Source organism: Vipera ursinii, assembly GCF_947247035.1.
Source record: "Vipera ursinii genome assembly, chromosome: 2".
NCBI classification, from domain to species: domain Eukaryota; kingdom Metazoa; phylum Chordata; class Lepidosauria; order Squamata; family Viperidae; genus Vipera; species Vipera ursinii.
Genome location: NC_139513.1, coordinates 202,221,967 through 202,238,862, shown reverse-complemented (window position 1 = coordinate 202,238,862; position 16,896 = coordinate 202,221,967). Strand labels below are relative to the sequence as shown.

The following is a 16,896-nucleotide window of genomic DNA, read 5'->3' as shown; positions in this document are numbered from 1 at the left end:
AGAGTTTATCGTATTCTAGGTGACTGGCATGTATGAGAGCTGGGTTCCTAAGCTGGTGAAGGCACTGTACAACAGGGAACCTGATTCTAACGTCATTGTGGTTAACTGGTTAGCTCGAGCCAGTTTGCATTATACAACGTCTGCATACTTTACAAAGGAGGTGGGAGAAGATGTTGCTGCATTCGTTGATTGGATGGAGGTAAGCATCTATTTGCAAGTTCTGTACAGCACAGTATCTCGAGAGTTAAAAGCGTTGAATACCTAGAATCCAAGATAAGGGCATTTCAGAATGAGGAACTTATGCCTGCTTAAAAAAAAACAGCCCCTTGGGGTTTTGATTCCACAATGTTAGCTATATTTATTTCTGGCTGAACTGTATTTGAAACTGTACTTAACCATTTTTTTAAAAAAATAAAGTTAAATGGACCTTATAGGTGGTCCATTTTCTGCTTTATCACCCTTCTTGCTCTGGCACTTTTAAGGGGAAAAATGGCTTGATGCCTTTTCGACACTCTCATTATGTGGCCAACAAATGCATACTGCATGCAATAAGGCCTTGGAATGAAAAGCAATTTATTTTGTTCCTCATTTCTGTGGAGGGGATTTGTGGCAGGATCTGCCATACCTCAGAATGGAACAGTTATTTTTACTGTCAGTATATCTCCAATTTGTTTGTGAAAGTTTCCAAAGTAGAATATGTGGATTCTTATGATGGAGCTATTGCTATGCTGTGCCTGCTAGTGAGAATTACATGATGGAATGCTTTCTCATTGGGAAAAACATGTCTACGTAAGCTAACATATGTAGCATAGATAGATAGATAGATAGATAGATAGATAGATAGATAGATAGATAGATAGATAGATAGATAGGTAGATAGATAGATCGATCCATAATATTGTTATTCTCTGTTCATTCTTATTTTTAATTTGTGGAAACATCCCAACATTCGTATTCCAGCTCTTGCCTGAAAAGTTTTGTTAGCAATACTTGCACTGACACTACTATATTTTTATGAGAAACAGTGTTCATAAGGATGGTTGGAAAATTGATGTGGTCCTTGACTTATGACTATCATCGAGGCCAAAATTTCTGTTGCTAAGTGAGACATTTGTTAAGTGAGTTTTACCCCCTTTCTTGCCACCGTTGTTAAGTGAATCAGTGCATTGTTAAGTTAGTAACAGGGTTGTTAAGTGAATCTGGCTTCCCCATTGACTCTGCTTGTCAGAAAGTCGTAAAAAGTGATCACGTGACCCCATGGCATTGCAACCGTCACAAATATGAACCAGTTTGCCAAGCCGCTGAATTTTGATCACGTGACCATGGGGTTGTAAGTATGAAAAATGGTCACAAGTCATTTTTTTCTGTGCCATTGTAACTTTGAACAGTCACTAAACGAATTGTTATAAGTTGAGGACTACTATTAAATGCATTAAATGCAAGCGATGCAAGCGATGTCAAGTCTTAAGTATCAGTTTTGTAATTAAGGAATCAAGATACCTGAAGGTTTACTTATATACTCGGGACATCTTTGACCTAGAGTTTTTTTTCTTCCATTCCTGATGTGCCAAATGTGCCCTCTGCTGGGTAGTGATGAATATATTGCTGTTCTTCACATTCTTACATTAGGGCTGTTCAAAGCCTCTAAAAGAGGGCCTTGAAACACAAGGGAATATATGGAATAGCTTGCTATGGATTGTTAAAACTGCTGTGTCTTTTTTCAAGCTATGTATAGCTGTGTTGGAAACTATCCCAGCTATCTGTGCAAGTATTCTTAATACACTGCTGCTTAACTCTGTGCATTCCTTTGCTGTCTCCTTACTTCCATCTTGATAACATAGTCCCTTCAAATTGCCTTCTGAATGCATGAGGCTGTTCTCAAGTAAATTTTGGATGCAGCAAGCTACGCCCAGAGTCATTTCTTGTGAACGGGCAGCTGTATAAATTTGATCAACTAATACCTTCAAATGACGTGGAGTGGAGCACTATCTCTCTGTTTAGATCTTCATCTGAAATTCAGTTCTTGGAAGCAATGAGGCGGTGCTGATTCTTGGAAAGGAGACAATGTTTTTTTTTATGGCTGTTGACAGTATGCATGAAAGATTGGAGGCCTTGTGAAGTTCACTTAAAATGTTACCAGGTGGCCTTCTTTCCCCCTTTCCTCATCTGGGCAGGTGGGACAGAGCCACAAATTGAGTACCTCTTTTAATGGAGAGTAAACATGAGGCTAGGCTAGTTCCGATACTTTACATTTTGCAGAAAAACAGGCTGTAAACAGAGCTCGGTTCCTTTTGAGCCAGATCCCACATGAGGATAAATGTACAAATTTGCTAACATTATCCATTATGCAGTATCTCTAGGAAAAATTTTCTCTCTGTATCTCCATATCCAAATCCATCCATCTTTCTTTTCAAAATATAAATTATTACTTTTTCACCAGAAATGCCTATCTTCCTTTAGTATCTTTGTCAATAAATGCTCTTCTTACAGATAAAACCCTTGGGCAGGATGTTGAACACTCATGGATTATATTTTCTTTTCTGGCTGCTGTTCTATTTCTTTTTGTTATGATACAGTTTTTAAATGATGTATTTATGCTTATTTTTTTAAAAAAAATTAAAATGTATTCCATCTTGTTGATGAAGAAGGCTGAGTTATCAATAATTTAGAAAAATGTATCTCTGGATTTACAAGTCTTTCTGAATGTTTTAAGCATAAAATCCTGTTTGTTTTGTTTTTTTAAAAATCCACTTTTCTTTTGCTGCTCTCAAGTTTTGTCCCTTAGCCGTCTTACATAGATTTTTATGTACTTGCGTTTTATATAAAAGTGTGCAAATTTCCTGCTGTTATTATAATATTTTTGTTCTTGAAGTGAAACCGGTAATTTGTTTTTTAAATAATAAGCAAGTTAAAATTTGCATTTGAACCTTAATATTTTTAAAAATGATTGTTCTCAGGAGCAGTTCAGTTATTCTCTCGACAATGTCCATTTGCTGGGATACAGCCTCGGTGCCCATGTTGCCGGCATTGCTGGAAGTCTGACCAATAGAAAGATTAATAGAATTACAGGTAAGCAAATCATTAATGCTATTAGAATAATAATTAGAAGGGAAAATGCAGTGGATCATTCAAAGCACTAAATATTTTGGAATACTGGCATATGTTGATAGCAAGTATTATAAAACGAGGAGCTAATGAAAACGGTGCTTTTTCCAGCATACATACCATTGCTTTTCCTTCAAGATTCTAAAGAGCCATTGTATGTTACAAATCCTCCTCCTCCTCCTCCTCCTTAAATTTTTTTTTAAAAAGTAAGTGCCTTAATGGCAGTCTTTGCCCTCGGAAGTCATTGGCTTCAGTGGGATTTATGAACTGAGGATTTCTGCCTTTATGAAAGCAACACATGACCTGTAAAATAAGCTATTTGGATGGCAGTCTTAAGCTTTTTGTTTAAATACTTATTTGAAGCCTTAATTATAACTTTGGAATTAACTGCCTTTGCAGACAATTGTGCAATTCATTTATAAATGCTGGAAATTGATTTTTTTTTTAGAAGAGGTACTTGACATTTCAGAAATACTTAAAGCATTTACATAACATTTGCACGATCCTTTCATGGTTTTGTTCTATATCAGTGAAATGTTTCATGTGTTTTTTTTCTTTTAACTTCTTTATATTTGAATTTTTTGAAATAACACCAAAATGTTACAAGCATTTGCTTTGTGTATAGTACAGCAAAAGATAAATAAATCACTAGAGTTGGTCATTGACTTATAACTAAAATTTCCATTGCTGAGCAAGAGAGTTGTTAAGTGAATTTTGTCCCGTTTTACAACTTTCTTGCCACAGTTCTTAAGTGAATCACTGCATTGGTTAAATTAGTAACACAGTTGTTAAGTCAATCTTGTTTTCCGATTGGCTTTGCTTCCCAGCATGTCACAAAAGGTGATCATGTGACCCCAGAAGACCTCAACCACTATAAATGCCTGCCAGTTGCCAAAAGTCTGAATTTTGATCAAATGACCATGGGGATGCTGCAACAGTTATAAGCATGAAAAATGGTCATAAGTCACTTTTCTCAGCGCTGTTGTAATTTTGGTCACTAAATAAATGGTTGTAAGTCAAGGATTACCTATATTTTTATGAAAGTTTTTTTTTGTGGGGGGCGGACATAATATCTTAGGCTTCACATTGACTGATTACTGTAGTGTTGCATGCTGTTTTGGGCACAGCCTAATTACAGCTGAGTTCTTGTTTATTTTAAAACTACAGCCTGCCTCCTTCCTTCCTTGTTTTTTCATGACAACAGTTTAGTGTAGCACCAGATATTCTCAGCCCAACTTACCTCTCATGGTTGTTGTGGGGAAAATAGGAGGAGGAAGGAACATTAGGCACGTTGATTGACTCAAGCTATTCATCGAAAGAATAAAGGCAAAACAAATAAATTTCTCATTTAACAGAGAGCATTGTAAAACCCCATACTATTGACAGGAATTTTGGCCCTGATAATGAATAAAAATACGGACCGTATCTGCAGTTTTTATCATGATGCTGGCAATAGCATCCAAATAACACGTCTCTTTCTTCGCGTTAAGGGTTAGATCCTGCAGGGCCCCTCTTTGAATATGCTGAGGCATCCAGGCGCCTTTCTCCAGATGATGCCGTCTTCGTAGATGTCTTGCATACTTTCATCAGAGGCTCCCCAGATCGCAGCATTGGCATACAACAGCCGGTGGGCCACATTGATATCTATCCCAATGGAGGTGGCTTCCAGCCAGGTTGCAATTTAGCTGAAGCCCTGCGCCTGATTGCCCAGAAAGGCTTCCAAGGTAAGTTTTCAAATCTGAATGCCCTGCCTCCGCCCCGCCCCCCCACACACACTCACACGCTACAAGGACATTGGTATCAGGAAGATTCTGTGGCCACTGCTATTCGTGACTTAACGTTAGTTCTGTTCAGAATTGTTTCCCTTTCTTAGATTCATTGTAGAAACACCTAGTAATGAAGAAGTTTGTCTTTATTTTTGTTCCTCATGTGGCTCAGAGTTCTGCTCACACTGGGTCCAAATTAAGCAGAGCTTCCCCTCCTCCCCATTAAACTATCTGTTTACATCAGGGATTAGAGGTAGTGCTTGACCTATGGCTCATGTATGCTATGTAGGAGCTTGGAATTACAGTCATAAATCTTGCTGATTATTAGCAGATCATCATGTGACCAGCCCAATTTCATGACATTTTTTGCAGTGGTTGTTAAGGGACTCAGCCATTAAGCAACCTCTTGTCTGCAATGGGTGATTTTTGGGGGGGGGGGCACAAACAGGAACTAAACACCAGTTTCCAGCAAAAAAATGTCATAAATCGCATTCATGTAACTATGGGATTCTGCAAACAGCCATAATGTGGGGTGGTTGCTGAGCGTTCTAAATGTGATCATGTGACTATGTGGGGGGATGTTAAAAGGACATTTTGGGGGGGACTCTTATAACTTTGAATGGTTGCTAAGTGATTGGCCATAAGTTGAGGACTACCTGTATCGATCTATGACTAACATCCCTTCTCAAGTTACAGAAGATGAAAAGTAAGGCAGTACTGCAGAGATACACAAGAGGTGTCATGTGCTAGTGCTCTGCTCACTTTTCATTGCATGCATGTGATACTTCAGCTGTAGTGATAGCTGGTCCACTATGTGTAGCATGGAAACTATATTGTAGGTTGTGCTTATCTATGTGTAGTCAGTTATAGATAACACACTATTATGCTCAAATATTCAGTCTAGACCAGGGTTGGAGAACAATGGCCCTTTTACAATCTCTGAACTTCCAAAATGGCTGAAGTTCACATAAAAAAGGCCATAGTTCTCCATGCCTGACCTAGACTGTCCTTAATTTCTTCCTTATCTAGCAAATACAATGAGCTATAGATCATTGTGATTATTATCAGCAGTATTGGAGGACGCTGTTGATGAGATTTAATGCAGGACAGGAGAAATAGTAGCCAAGTAGGGTGAAATAGTACTGAAGAAGAAGAAGCAGCAGTGAAGAAAAACAATGGCATTCAGTGTGACTAAAAATGAACACTAGCTTCACAACTGAAGCGTTTTTCAGAGGATGAGAGAATTCTCGCCAAATTTGATACACTAGAGAACATCTGGTGCAGACTGGCTTATTGTAATTGCTGAACAATAGAAATACGTCTCTATACAGTGCAGCTTATGTTGTTTTTCTTCCCTAAGAATCTGATCAGCTGATAAAATGCTCTCATGAACGCTCCATCCACCTCTTCATTGATTCCCTCTTGTACGAAGAAAAACCAATCATGGCGTATCGATGCAATTCAAAGGAAACATTTGAAAGAGGGCTTTGCTTGAGCTGCCGAAAGAATCGTTGCAACAATTTAGGGTATGAAGTCAAAAGAGTGGGAAGCAAGAGGAGCAGCAAAATGTATCTAAAGACCCGTGCATATGCGCCTTATAAAGGTATTGGTGATCTGCTGCAAAGCTTTTATTTTTAGGTCATGAGTATGCCACTGCCGTAATATAACGTGTGAAAACACTAATTTCAGAACAAATTGAACCAGAAAGGACTCTCGCACAGGCCTCATTGAAATAATAAAATTTTGCTTGATTAAAGACTGAGTTCGTTATAAATTTAAGAACGACAGACCTATTAGATTCAAATAATGCACTTGTTTTAATTTAATCCTACTATTGAAATTGAAAATGAAGCAGTTCATGTCAAATGTGATACATTTGTATTTTTCAAGTGCATAATAAGTTCTAATATCAAACCCGTGACCTGATTTTATTTGTAAACGAATACAGATTTTCTGAGACAGGATTCCCCCAGAATAGTCAGTATCAACTGCTAAGGCTTGATGAGACCATCCATTGTTGATATTAGGTTGTTGTTATGTGAGAGTAATCTACAGTTAGATTCACAATCTAAGACTGGTAGAAACTTAATTGAAGTCCTAACTAAGAATTGTTAGGGTAGAATCTACAAATAAATATATTCATATGTATTATTATGGTTGTTGTGCAGCCAGCTGTTTTGACTGGATTTGGCATTTTTATCTATCAGTCCTTCCCAAGGACCTGTGATGGGCAGATGTTATTTGATGCTGTTGTTATTTGCACTGCTATTAATTAAATTAGCAATGTTATTTTCATATAATAAATATTTGCGGGGGGAGGCAAAGATATACTTCAAAATCTCATAATAAGAGACCATTCAGATTGATAACTGAATCCTTTTTACATTATAGCAGAATTAGATAATTTATACTTAGAATTAATCAGTTGTAACAGGAAGAAACTCCTTTATCTCATACAATCATACTTAGTATTGCAGTACAGAATTCCCAAATAATATTTGATCTGATCTTCAAACATTGTGGGAAATTAGATGGGAGAATATCAGAACTTTATACCATCCCCTTCTGTTTGCAGATTATCTGAAATTATTTTGGGGTTAGGATTTTTTATACTTATGAAATGTTCTCTATAAAATTACTTTGCATACTTAAGCATAAAAATACTATATTCCAAACCAAAACTGGCAGAATTTATTAATATTTTTTATCTTTTGCTCTCAGTCTTTCATTTCCAGGTCAAGGTACATTTTTTTGGAAAATTGAACATTACCAAGAGAAATGAGCCATTTCTTATTTCTTTTTATGGCACCAAGAAGGAAAGTGAGAACGTACCGTTTGTAATGTGAGTATCAGCTGAAACAGTTGCCTACACATTTATCAATATATTGTCGCATTACGTAGCAGCTAGACTTTTTTTTTTAAAAAAAATCTCTTCCTATTGGCTGCAGAAATTGCTTGCAGAGTCATTTGATAATGGTTCCTGCATGTGTGCAGATTGTGGGTTTTCACTAAAGGATGTGGTACATTTTGTTCCATTTAATTGTTCCGAGTGTGTTTTAGGAGTTCTCAGATAACTTTTTGCATATTATACAAAAGTGCTGCATGAGACAAGTGAATAATCATCCGTTTTCTCCTACCCGTTGCCTTTCAATGAAGTGTAAAAAAGAGATAATATTTAGGCTTTTGACACGCCCTGTAAGCACAAAGAAGGAAAAATTGATTGTATTTAGTTGCTCTGTTTGGGAAATGTACATTTGTATATAGAAAATTGTACAAATGGTGACTTCCCAATAATGCATTTCTGCTTGGGTGAAGTACATAAAATGTGCATCTCTTGAACCTGACATTAGACCTTTTGCACTACAAAGGCAAGCAGCTAAGTGGCAATAACAGTAATCCTTAAAAAAAATTAAGTATGCAAGATTCGCTTAATGATCATGTGTTACAAACTAATCATTTGCTAAAAGGCAATCTGGTGAGATGCTCCCTCCTTGAAAATCAGCTATTCCCTAAGAAAGCCTATTGGTGCATTCTAGTCTCCCAATAAATGTTTGGAATTTAAAAGTATATAAGGGATTGGTCTGTGAGCATACTGGCGCTTACCATTCATGCTGGATATAGTATGGGATCTAGCAGGAGTAATAAAGAACGGGATTACCAGTTGCATGTTTTAATCTGAATTGTCTCAGTTTGCTGTCACCCATAGCTGTGCTGTCAGCTACTATCTTGGGCATGTGCTTGTCTAAATGAAAGTGATCTGGAAAAAAGAGGGCTGCTACTGAGAAAAAAAATGTTGTAAGCTGTAAGTCACATGTTTGTGAAATGAGCAGCTACATGAATTGGACAAATAAGTAAAATTAATGCTCCTTAAGATCTCTCTCTTTGACTTTATATGATCGCTACTGTGAAGATTATACCAACTTTCCCAACCCAGTCCTCTCCAAATTTATTGAGAGTTCAGCTCTTCTATTTCCAGCAATCTCTAGAGTTGGAGTTATGTCATATCTGGAGAACGCCAAGTTAGGAAAGGAAGATTTATAATAGGAGGCCAACTTTGCTTGGGTCACAAGTTGCTCCAGCCTTTAACTGGCATGCCAAGGGCTATCTCTCTGAAAAGGAGGTCTACATCAAAAAGTCAGGTCAAAACAATATTTCAATTAGTTATTTCGTATCATTATGTAAGGAACTTCTTGAGATGGAAGGAGAGCATTAACTGATGAGGAAAAGAGAAGTCTTGGACGGCTTTTCAGCTGATTGGGGAAGAAAATTGGAAGGATGTAGGGTTAGAGAAACTAGGAGAGACATTAGTGGTGGAATGGAGGACAACATGTGGGAGGCTGGGCTGATATATCTGAAATTTAGCAGGTGAGAATCAAGAGTTGGAGGATGTTGGAAATGACATCTGGGTCCTTAACAGGCCAACAGGATTCTCTGGATTTACAAGGAGGGTATCATTTTTAAGATAGCAATAGCACTTAGACTTACCGGTATATACCACTTCACAATGCTATACAGCCCACTCTAAGCGGTTTTCAGAGTCAGCATATGGCCTCCAACACCGACCTCGGAAGGATGGAAGGCTGAGTCAACCTTGAGCTGGTGAGAATTGAATTGCCGAAATGCTGGCAGCCGGCAGTCAGCAGAAGTAGCTTGCAGTACTGCATTCTAACCACTGTGCCACTGTGGCTCATTATTTATTTATTATGTGATTTTGCTGCTTCTGATTAAAAGGTTTTGTTATATCCTGTGAATGAAAACCTTTTTTCATGTTCTCAGATAAGATTCTAAGGTGAGTTGAAGACAAGCACAGACTGAACTTTTTTTTTTTTAAACAGGCCTGAGATTTCCACTAACAAAACAAGTTCCTTCCTGGTATTTACCGAAGTAGATATTGGAGAACTGCTTATAGTAAAACTTCAGTGGGAAAAAGAATCTTTTTTCAGTTTGAGATGGTGGGATACCCCTGAATTTAGCATACGAGTTGTCAGAATCAAAGCTGGAGAAACCCAGAAAAAGTAAGTTTACTTTTATTTTATTTTATTCTGCGGTCAATCATTTTGTCACCATCCAAGATTACTGATTATCTGTTTGTTCTCTTTTGGGTTCATTTGTATGCTGAGTTTTCTGAAAGATAATCCCATATGAATTAAAATGATAAAAAACTGGAGAATTACAGTGGGTGTTCTTACTTAACCAAGGCACTTATTTCATGAAGGAGAATGTTTTCCATTGCCCCCTCTTTCCATTGACAGCTTGCTTATACTAATGGGAGAAGATACAACAAAGAAGAGTACATGACTATTCCCTAGTCTACAACCACAGTGCTCTAGTTTCAACTCACATAGTATCTTTGAATCACTATAAATGACCTTTAATTTATTACTGCTACTAATAATAATTCACTCTCCCTTTCAATACTGTGATTCAGTATGAGAATTCTAATCCTCAGCTGTATCTTAGAAATAATGCTATGTTCTCTAGAGTACTAGGTGTTTAGTAAACAAGTAACAAAAATGGTGTTGGAAATAACTTTTTACACAGGATACCCTTATTAATCCCATGGTACAGAGATATCGTAGTAACACCAATATCCTTGTAATTGCCTTGGTCTACATGAGAAGATGAGAAATTTTCTTGAATAGTAATTCTATTCTTGAATAGAATTACAAAAACTGATGGAGAAGCTGTAGAATAAATGCCTTGAAATATGTCTAGGGTTTTTCCCCCCGCAGAAATGTGGTACATTATGCACTTTTTGGCATTTTCTGTTGTTTAATATATGGAATTAGACTGAATTATTGATTCTGCGTATATTTCTAGATCCTATTTTGCTTGTAGGCTATGATTGATTTGATAGTAATGGTTTCCTATTTGTAATGGCTCACCTTCACAGTTCAATTCTGATAGGCTAAATACTCACCTGACTACAATTAATATTATAAACACCTAGTAGATATTGGTTTTCTTTTTAATTTTTGGACGAACCAATCAGTTAATGCCTTGCCAGAAATTCTATTTTAAATACAGTTGAGATAATGAAATATGACTTTTTAGAAGATGAGTTTACAGCTACTTTAGCAGTTCTGTTTATTTGTATAGGTTGATGTTCTGCTCACAGAATGGATCTTCTTTCCTCCAAAAAGGGGGAGAAGCTGCAGAATTTCTGAGATGTAGTAAGAAAAACCATAATGACACAGATTCATGGTAAGAATTCTTTCATTCGCTATGCAGTGCATCCCTGAAAATTCATTCCATCGTTGCAGTTGTCAAATAGTAAGAAGCAGGCTTTTTGGACAGAAAATTGTGTGACACACTTTCTGCTTCTGATGTCTTTCTGCTGCAGGTTGGGTTGGAGGGACAAAGGGAATCCTATATATAAACCTTGTGAACATTAGCGAGTTATAGTGGAAATTAACAGTTTCCTCTAACATGCTAGCTTTATGTGTTCAGGATATTCTCTCAACTTTATGGAGAGATCCTATTCAAACTACAGTTTTCCACCTGCATTTGGGAAAGAAAAGCTAAGCTGAATGGTTCTGCTAGATCAAGGGTGTCGAAGTGCCGGCCCGCAGGCTGGACGCGTCACACCGAAACTGCACCCATCCAATTGCCAGAAATGGGAAAAAAGTTCCGATACGTCACACGACGTCACATGACGTTGCGAATTTCACATGTCTGTGCTAGATGTATAACTTAGTTCTAAAACTAGGTAATTAGAAGAAGAGAATCCATTGTCAATCATAAAATGCGGTAGATACAAGGCATCCCTGTCTCTCCCTCGGGCATTATTTTCACAGAATATATTGCTCTTACCAAAGCCTGAATAATTTCTTAAGAAACAAAAGAGGCAGCTTAAATATGCACCTGAGCCCACGATAGGAAATGTTGAAGCTAGATTTGAACTTCAGCAGAAGGTCACTAAAGCTTCTCTCCTCAGGAATGTATTGCTTGTTCTAGATTTTAGGGAGGTAACAAAGGACTTGAGTGTTTTCTGCAAATTCCAGGAGAGATAGAAGATAGATTTCACTAGATCTCCGTGTCTCACGTTTATCCAGTGTTCATGCCATAAAGAGTCTTTGTATGAAGACTGATGCAGAGGAAGCCCTTCTACTTCTGAGAGCAGAATTCTGCACGTGAGAGAACTAGCCAAAAGTTTTCTCATAATGCTAATACAGAGATGTGATCGATATATTTGTAGTAGAGAATGGGTGGAACGAATAGGGATTTAATTATATTATTTTCCCTGTGATTTTTTAAAAAATATATATTCTGTACTTTGCATTTCCACACTGTTTTGATTGCTTGGAGATTTGAAGGAATTTAGAGGAATTCAGGTAGAATTTGTAATTTGTTATTAATCAATCACCTTATTAATATTTATCCCCACAAGTGCTTTATTTCTAAGAGTGACAAGTCTTATGTTAGTATAGCTATCAGATTTGGGCAGCAAAAATCCAAAGGGCCTCTAGACCACAGCAAAGAGTTTTGAGTTTTCTGCATTGTTTTGCTGCCATCTAGTGGCTCAATTGGATATTTGCATCTCACGTCTAGTAACCATATTTATTTGGGAACGGATATTTAGGAGTATAAAGTTCTGTTTTGTTATGTACTTTTTTTGTATTGTGCCTATGTAGCCATTAGATTTGTGAAGCAAGGTTATAAAAACTTGGTAGAAAGGCTCTTTATATTAGTATTCATTACACTTCACATCTCAGAGCAGTTAAGAATTTTTACTGTTCCTATATGCTTTGTTTTGCTTTACTTGTTGAACTCCTGCAGGGTTTGCAAATGCAAAATGCATAGAAACCTTTAGTCTTACATCTTGCTCAAGGAAAGGTGGCTTGTGTTCCTTGGAATGGAACATATGGATGACTCATTAAATTGCATCCTAAGCACTTCAGAAACAGTAGCCTAGAGGGGTTTTTTCCAGAAGAAAACTGGGAAATGTACTTTAGTAAGGAAGTTGAATACTGATAGAAGGACACTTTCCACCATCTGGGCAAATAGCTTAAATTAAAGAAATTTACTGTTGCTACCCCATCAGATTACTAAACTAGATGTCTGAAGTCACCGATCCAATTAATTTAGGAAGTAGTGTCAACTATTGAGATTTTTAAAATTATTTTTCTTTTTAGAGACCAGGCCAGGATAATGCATGAGTGAAGACATTCTATTTTGGGAAGGAAATTCTCCAGAGTGCTGACCAAACAGGAATAATTTACTGACATAATTATCTATCTTCTATAATACTGTCAGCTGACACTGCCCTAGGAATTATTCACCCAGACTGAAATCTTGATTTGGTTTCGCCTGAATATGACTAGCAATATACATTCAAATTCACATCTGACTGGAAACACTGAAGTACAGATGGACATTATCTTTATCCAGATCAACATCTGAATGCACACTTGATTCCTGATTCAGTGAGCAACATGTATGTAAAACCTACTTCTACAGATAGATCTCCTAATCTGGATCATCTCAGCATATACCAAAAACTACATAAACCAATTTTATTTTTATAATTAAGAAGAATTCTCTCACAGATGGTGATTTTTGTATTATTCAGAAAAAATGTCAATAATTCTTATACCAACTTTGTTTTATAATGCACTTGTATAAAAAACCCTATTTATTGAAGAATTTCTTATTTTTACATGCATTTGGTTTAAGGTTTTTGGTTGTTTTTTTTACGTTCTACAAACGGATGTTTTGCTGTGCAATGTCCATTTAGCTGATATTTGCAGTTTTGGAGCTTTGACTGGCTATAAACTACTTTTATAAGCAATTAAGAGCAATATTTAGACTTTTTATTCAATAAATGCTTACAAGCCACAATATATATATATGAATAATGATGTTTTGTAGGTCTGAAAGATTCCAGAGTAAGCTGTTTCACAGTAGGTAAATAATTAAATTTAGGAAACACTTAGCAATCCATAATCTCTTTATATAACAATAAATTCACCATAGGAGAAAATACCTACATAGTGTCTCATGATTTTCCTTTAAAAAGGAATCCAATGCATTTATATTAAACATACGCATCTTTATCAAATGACTATCCATAAAAAAGGCACAGCACTATCATAAAAATGGTAGGAATATTACTTATAACAATTTTCTCATACAAAATTACTGCATTGATTGTGGACAGTGATGACAACTAAATCTATAACTTTCACAAATCCATATCCCAAACAGATAATCCTCTTTTTTGACACTGTTGTTTCTAGCTTAGAAAATAATATTTTTAAAGTAATGTAAGCATATGAAGATGTAGTATTATAACTCCCACTTTTGGAGAATACACAAATATTTTGTTGAATCAGGAAGTACACACAAAAAGAGGTATTTGATATATTTATTGTTATGTTTAAAATAATTCATTTTAATTTTTTAATCAAAATCTCGAGACTTTCAAAGTTGCAACCAATTATATTCACAGTGGTTTAGTAAGTTGTATCCTAAAATAGAAAAGATAATTTTTTACTTCAGTGAAGATACATAAAAACATAGATGTGCCTGAGCTTAGATACTGCCACTTTAGCACCTGGTTTTCAAATGCAGGAAAAAAGTTATCAAATGTGGCAAAAATTAAATGCAATACTTTAGAGACTTCTTTATTGAGATGGTTTCCCTGCAAATAGGTCTTTCATTCAGGTAGGAAAAACAAGTGAACATTGAAGGATATCTTTAAAGATGTATATTATTTCTTCTGGATGAAGCCAGTTTCTCAGGAATGAGGTTTAAAAGACAATTTCTTAACAAGTTGAAGATTTTTAATGCAAAGTCAAATACAATGCCAACAGCACTTGATCACCAAATGGAATTTTATATATGAGAAGATATATCTTGACTTTGATTGTTTCTATTTATTATTTGTAAAATATATTTGTGTATATATGTAAAAGTTAGTTTGTATATATTGCTGAAGTAATTAAAGCTATATTCATGTATAGACTGCTTTATAACCTGTTTATACAGGTTTCTCAACACGAATATGTTACATGAAAAAAATGTTGCAATGATCGTTTGTTGTTTCCAGACATCTCTACTTTGTATATAGTGACATTTGCAAACATTAAAAGAAATAAGCCATGGTTAGCAAAATTGCTGGAATGATTTGCTATATTTGCAGAACCAGAAGAGAGCATGTTAGTGGGGAAAAATCTTATTGTTATCTATTTGAAATTATGATCCCCATAAACCCCAACAGTGCAGACACATCGGGCCTTTATCTTTTTGGCATCTGACAATGCATTAAATGCAACAACTTTTTTTGTCATGTTCTTTTTTATCTCATCCCCAGGTCAAATATGAGACGAGATTTATTTATTATTATTATTTATTAATTCGGTTTATATACCGCCCTATTCCCGAAGGACACAGGGCGGTTTACAGGGCAGAATTTAAAAACAATGCAATATAAAATTAAAATTAAATTAAGTATAGCCCCCAAAAGTCAAAATCACAATTTAAAATCATTAAAACCCCTCAGTCCAGGCCAGATAGCTCAAAGAGCCAGGTTTTTAGGTCCTGGCGAAACGAACAAAGGTGTGGGGGGGGGCAGTCTGAAGTTCCATTGGCAGTTGATTTGAGTCATCCTTAGTTGTATAGGGTATTAAGAGAAAAGTTCCCCTGCTTAAAGTGGCATCATCCAATTATAGCTGCAGGGTGGGTAGAATATATGCTAGGATTGCTGTATACCCCTGTAGTGGGATGAATCTGAGAGATGCATAATGACCATTTCAGGCCCAGGTGGTCAGACACCTCTGGTCCCTGGTCAGCCTTGTTTGCTATTATGTTGCTGTGATCTTAAAGAGCTGATCTCAGCAATGTTGTAATAATGATCCTTTGGATTTGCAGAAAAGCAATTCAGCAACCTTTTGAAGTATAAAGTACAACCTTTTTGTGTTCTGATTATTGTGCTTTAACTGCATGTAAATTATTTCCTCCTCCCTCCCCTATATGCTCCTATAGTATTTAGTAACAGCACGCTACTTGGGTGTTGCTCTTTTACATCCTCTATAGTAGTCATTCTCAGTGTGTAGTAGGCCATGGACTGCTGATGATCTGCAGAGATCTGTAGGACGTCTGCCATAGCCAGGGGCCAGAGCACATTCTTTGCCTCACCCCTGCATCCCCATGGTGATGGTGATGGTGAAAGCCTTATCATTATCTTAGACCAGGAGTCTTCAAATGTGGCCCTTTTATGACATGTGGACTTCAACTCCCAGAATTCCTCAGCCAGGGCCAAGTTTCAAGACACCTGTCTTAGACTCTACCTCTCCATAACCCCTGACAAGTAGCTCAAGAGAAAATGTCAACGGCTGAGAACTGTCCATTAAAGCACGCAAGTGATAACAATGTTGAGTAGTCAAATTAAGAAAAGTGATTATAAGAAATAAGTCTCAAGTGCAGTTTTCGACACTGAATCTGCGTGTATTGTGTTAAGTGGAAGTTCTTGCTTAAAAGTAAGATGAATCTACAAATGGGATTTCATTAAGCTGGAGATCTTCCATCCAGATGTTCCTTAGTAAACTCTCAGTGACCTTACCAAGAAAGCTCAAATCACTAAAGAACAATCAAAAGCTAACAATAAACAACAGCTTAATCAAGGCACCACGGAATCCACTCCCACCAGGACTGACAGGGCAAGCACTAATGTATGAAATGAAAGCAAACTTCACTCCCTTCTAACACTGATGGTTACCTTGTTTGGTAATGAGATGTCTGCAAGAAAACCCAGCTCAGAGCACAAAGATCGAATTTGTTATCTAGTTTTCCCAAAAAGCTGATTACCACATTTATAATCCCTTCCAATGTATGAAACCTAGACACCATTAGCTAAGCTGAAAACAACTAAGAACAACTTTCCTACATAGGATTATCATAATTACTATCATCAGCTATCCTCCTACTTTGTAATATGTGTGGATGATCATTTGGTGCTGACCAAGAAGGATGTTTTCCTACGGCAGACCATCTTTGTAGATGCAGTCTGAAATAGATACTATTT

General features: G+C 36.6%; 1 protein-coding gene across 1 annotated transcript in view; it reads left to right on the top strand.

The window, feature by feature from the left end:
- Positions 1-14,914, top strand: part of LPL (lipoprotein lipase) — a 29,266-nt gene extending 14,352 nt beyond the window's left edge. Inside the window, exons 3-10 of the mRNA XM_083351235.1 lie at positions 20-199; positions 2,958-3,069; positions 4,596-4,829; positions 6,232-6,474; positions 7,593-7,713; positions 9,707-9,886; positions 10,971-11,075; positions 13,007-14,914. Coding sequence (XP_083207361.1) covers positions 20-199; positions 2,958-3,069; positions 4,596-4,829; positions 6,232-6,474; positions 7,593-7,713; positions 9,707-9,886; positions 10,971-11,075; position 13,007 — 1,176 coding nt within the window. The 3' untranslated portion in view covers positions 13,008-14,914. The remainder of the gene's footprint in view (positions 1-19; positions 200-2,957; positions 3,070-4,595; positions 4,830-6,231; positions 6,475-7,592; positions 7,714-9,706; positions 9,887-10,970; positions 11,076-13,006) is intronic.
- The last annotated feature ends 1,982 nt before the right edge of the window (positions 14,915-16,896 follow it).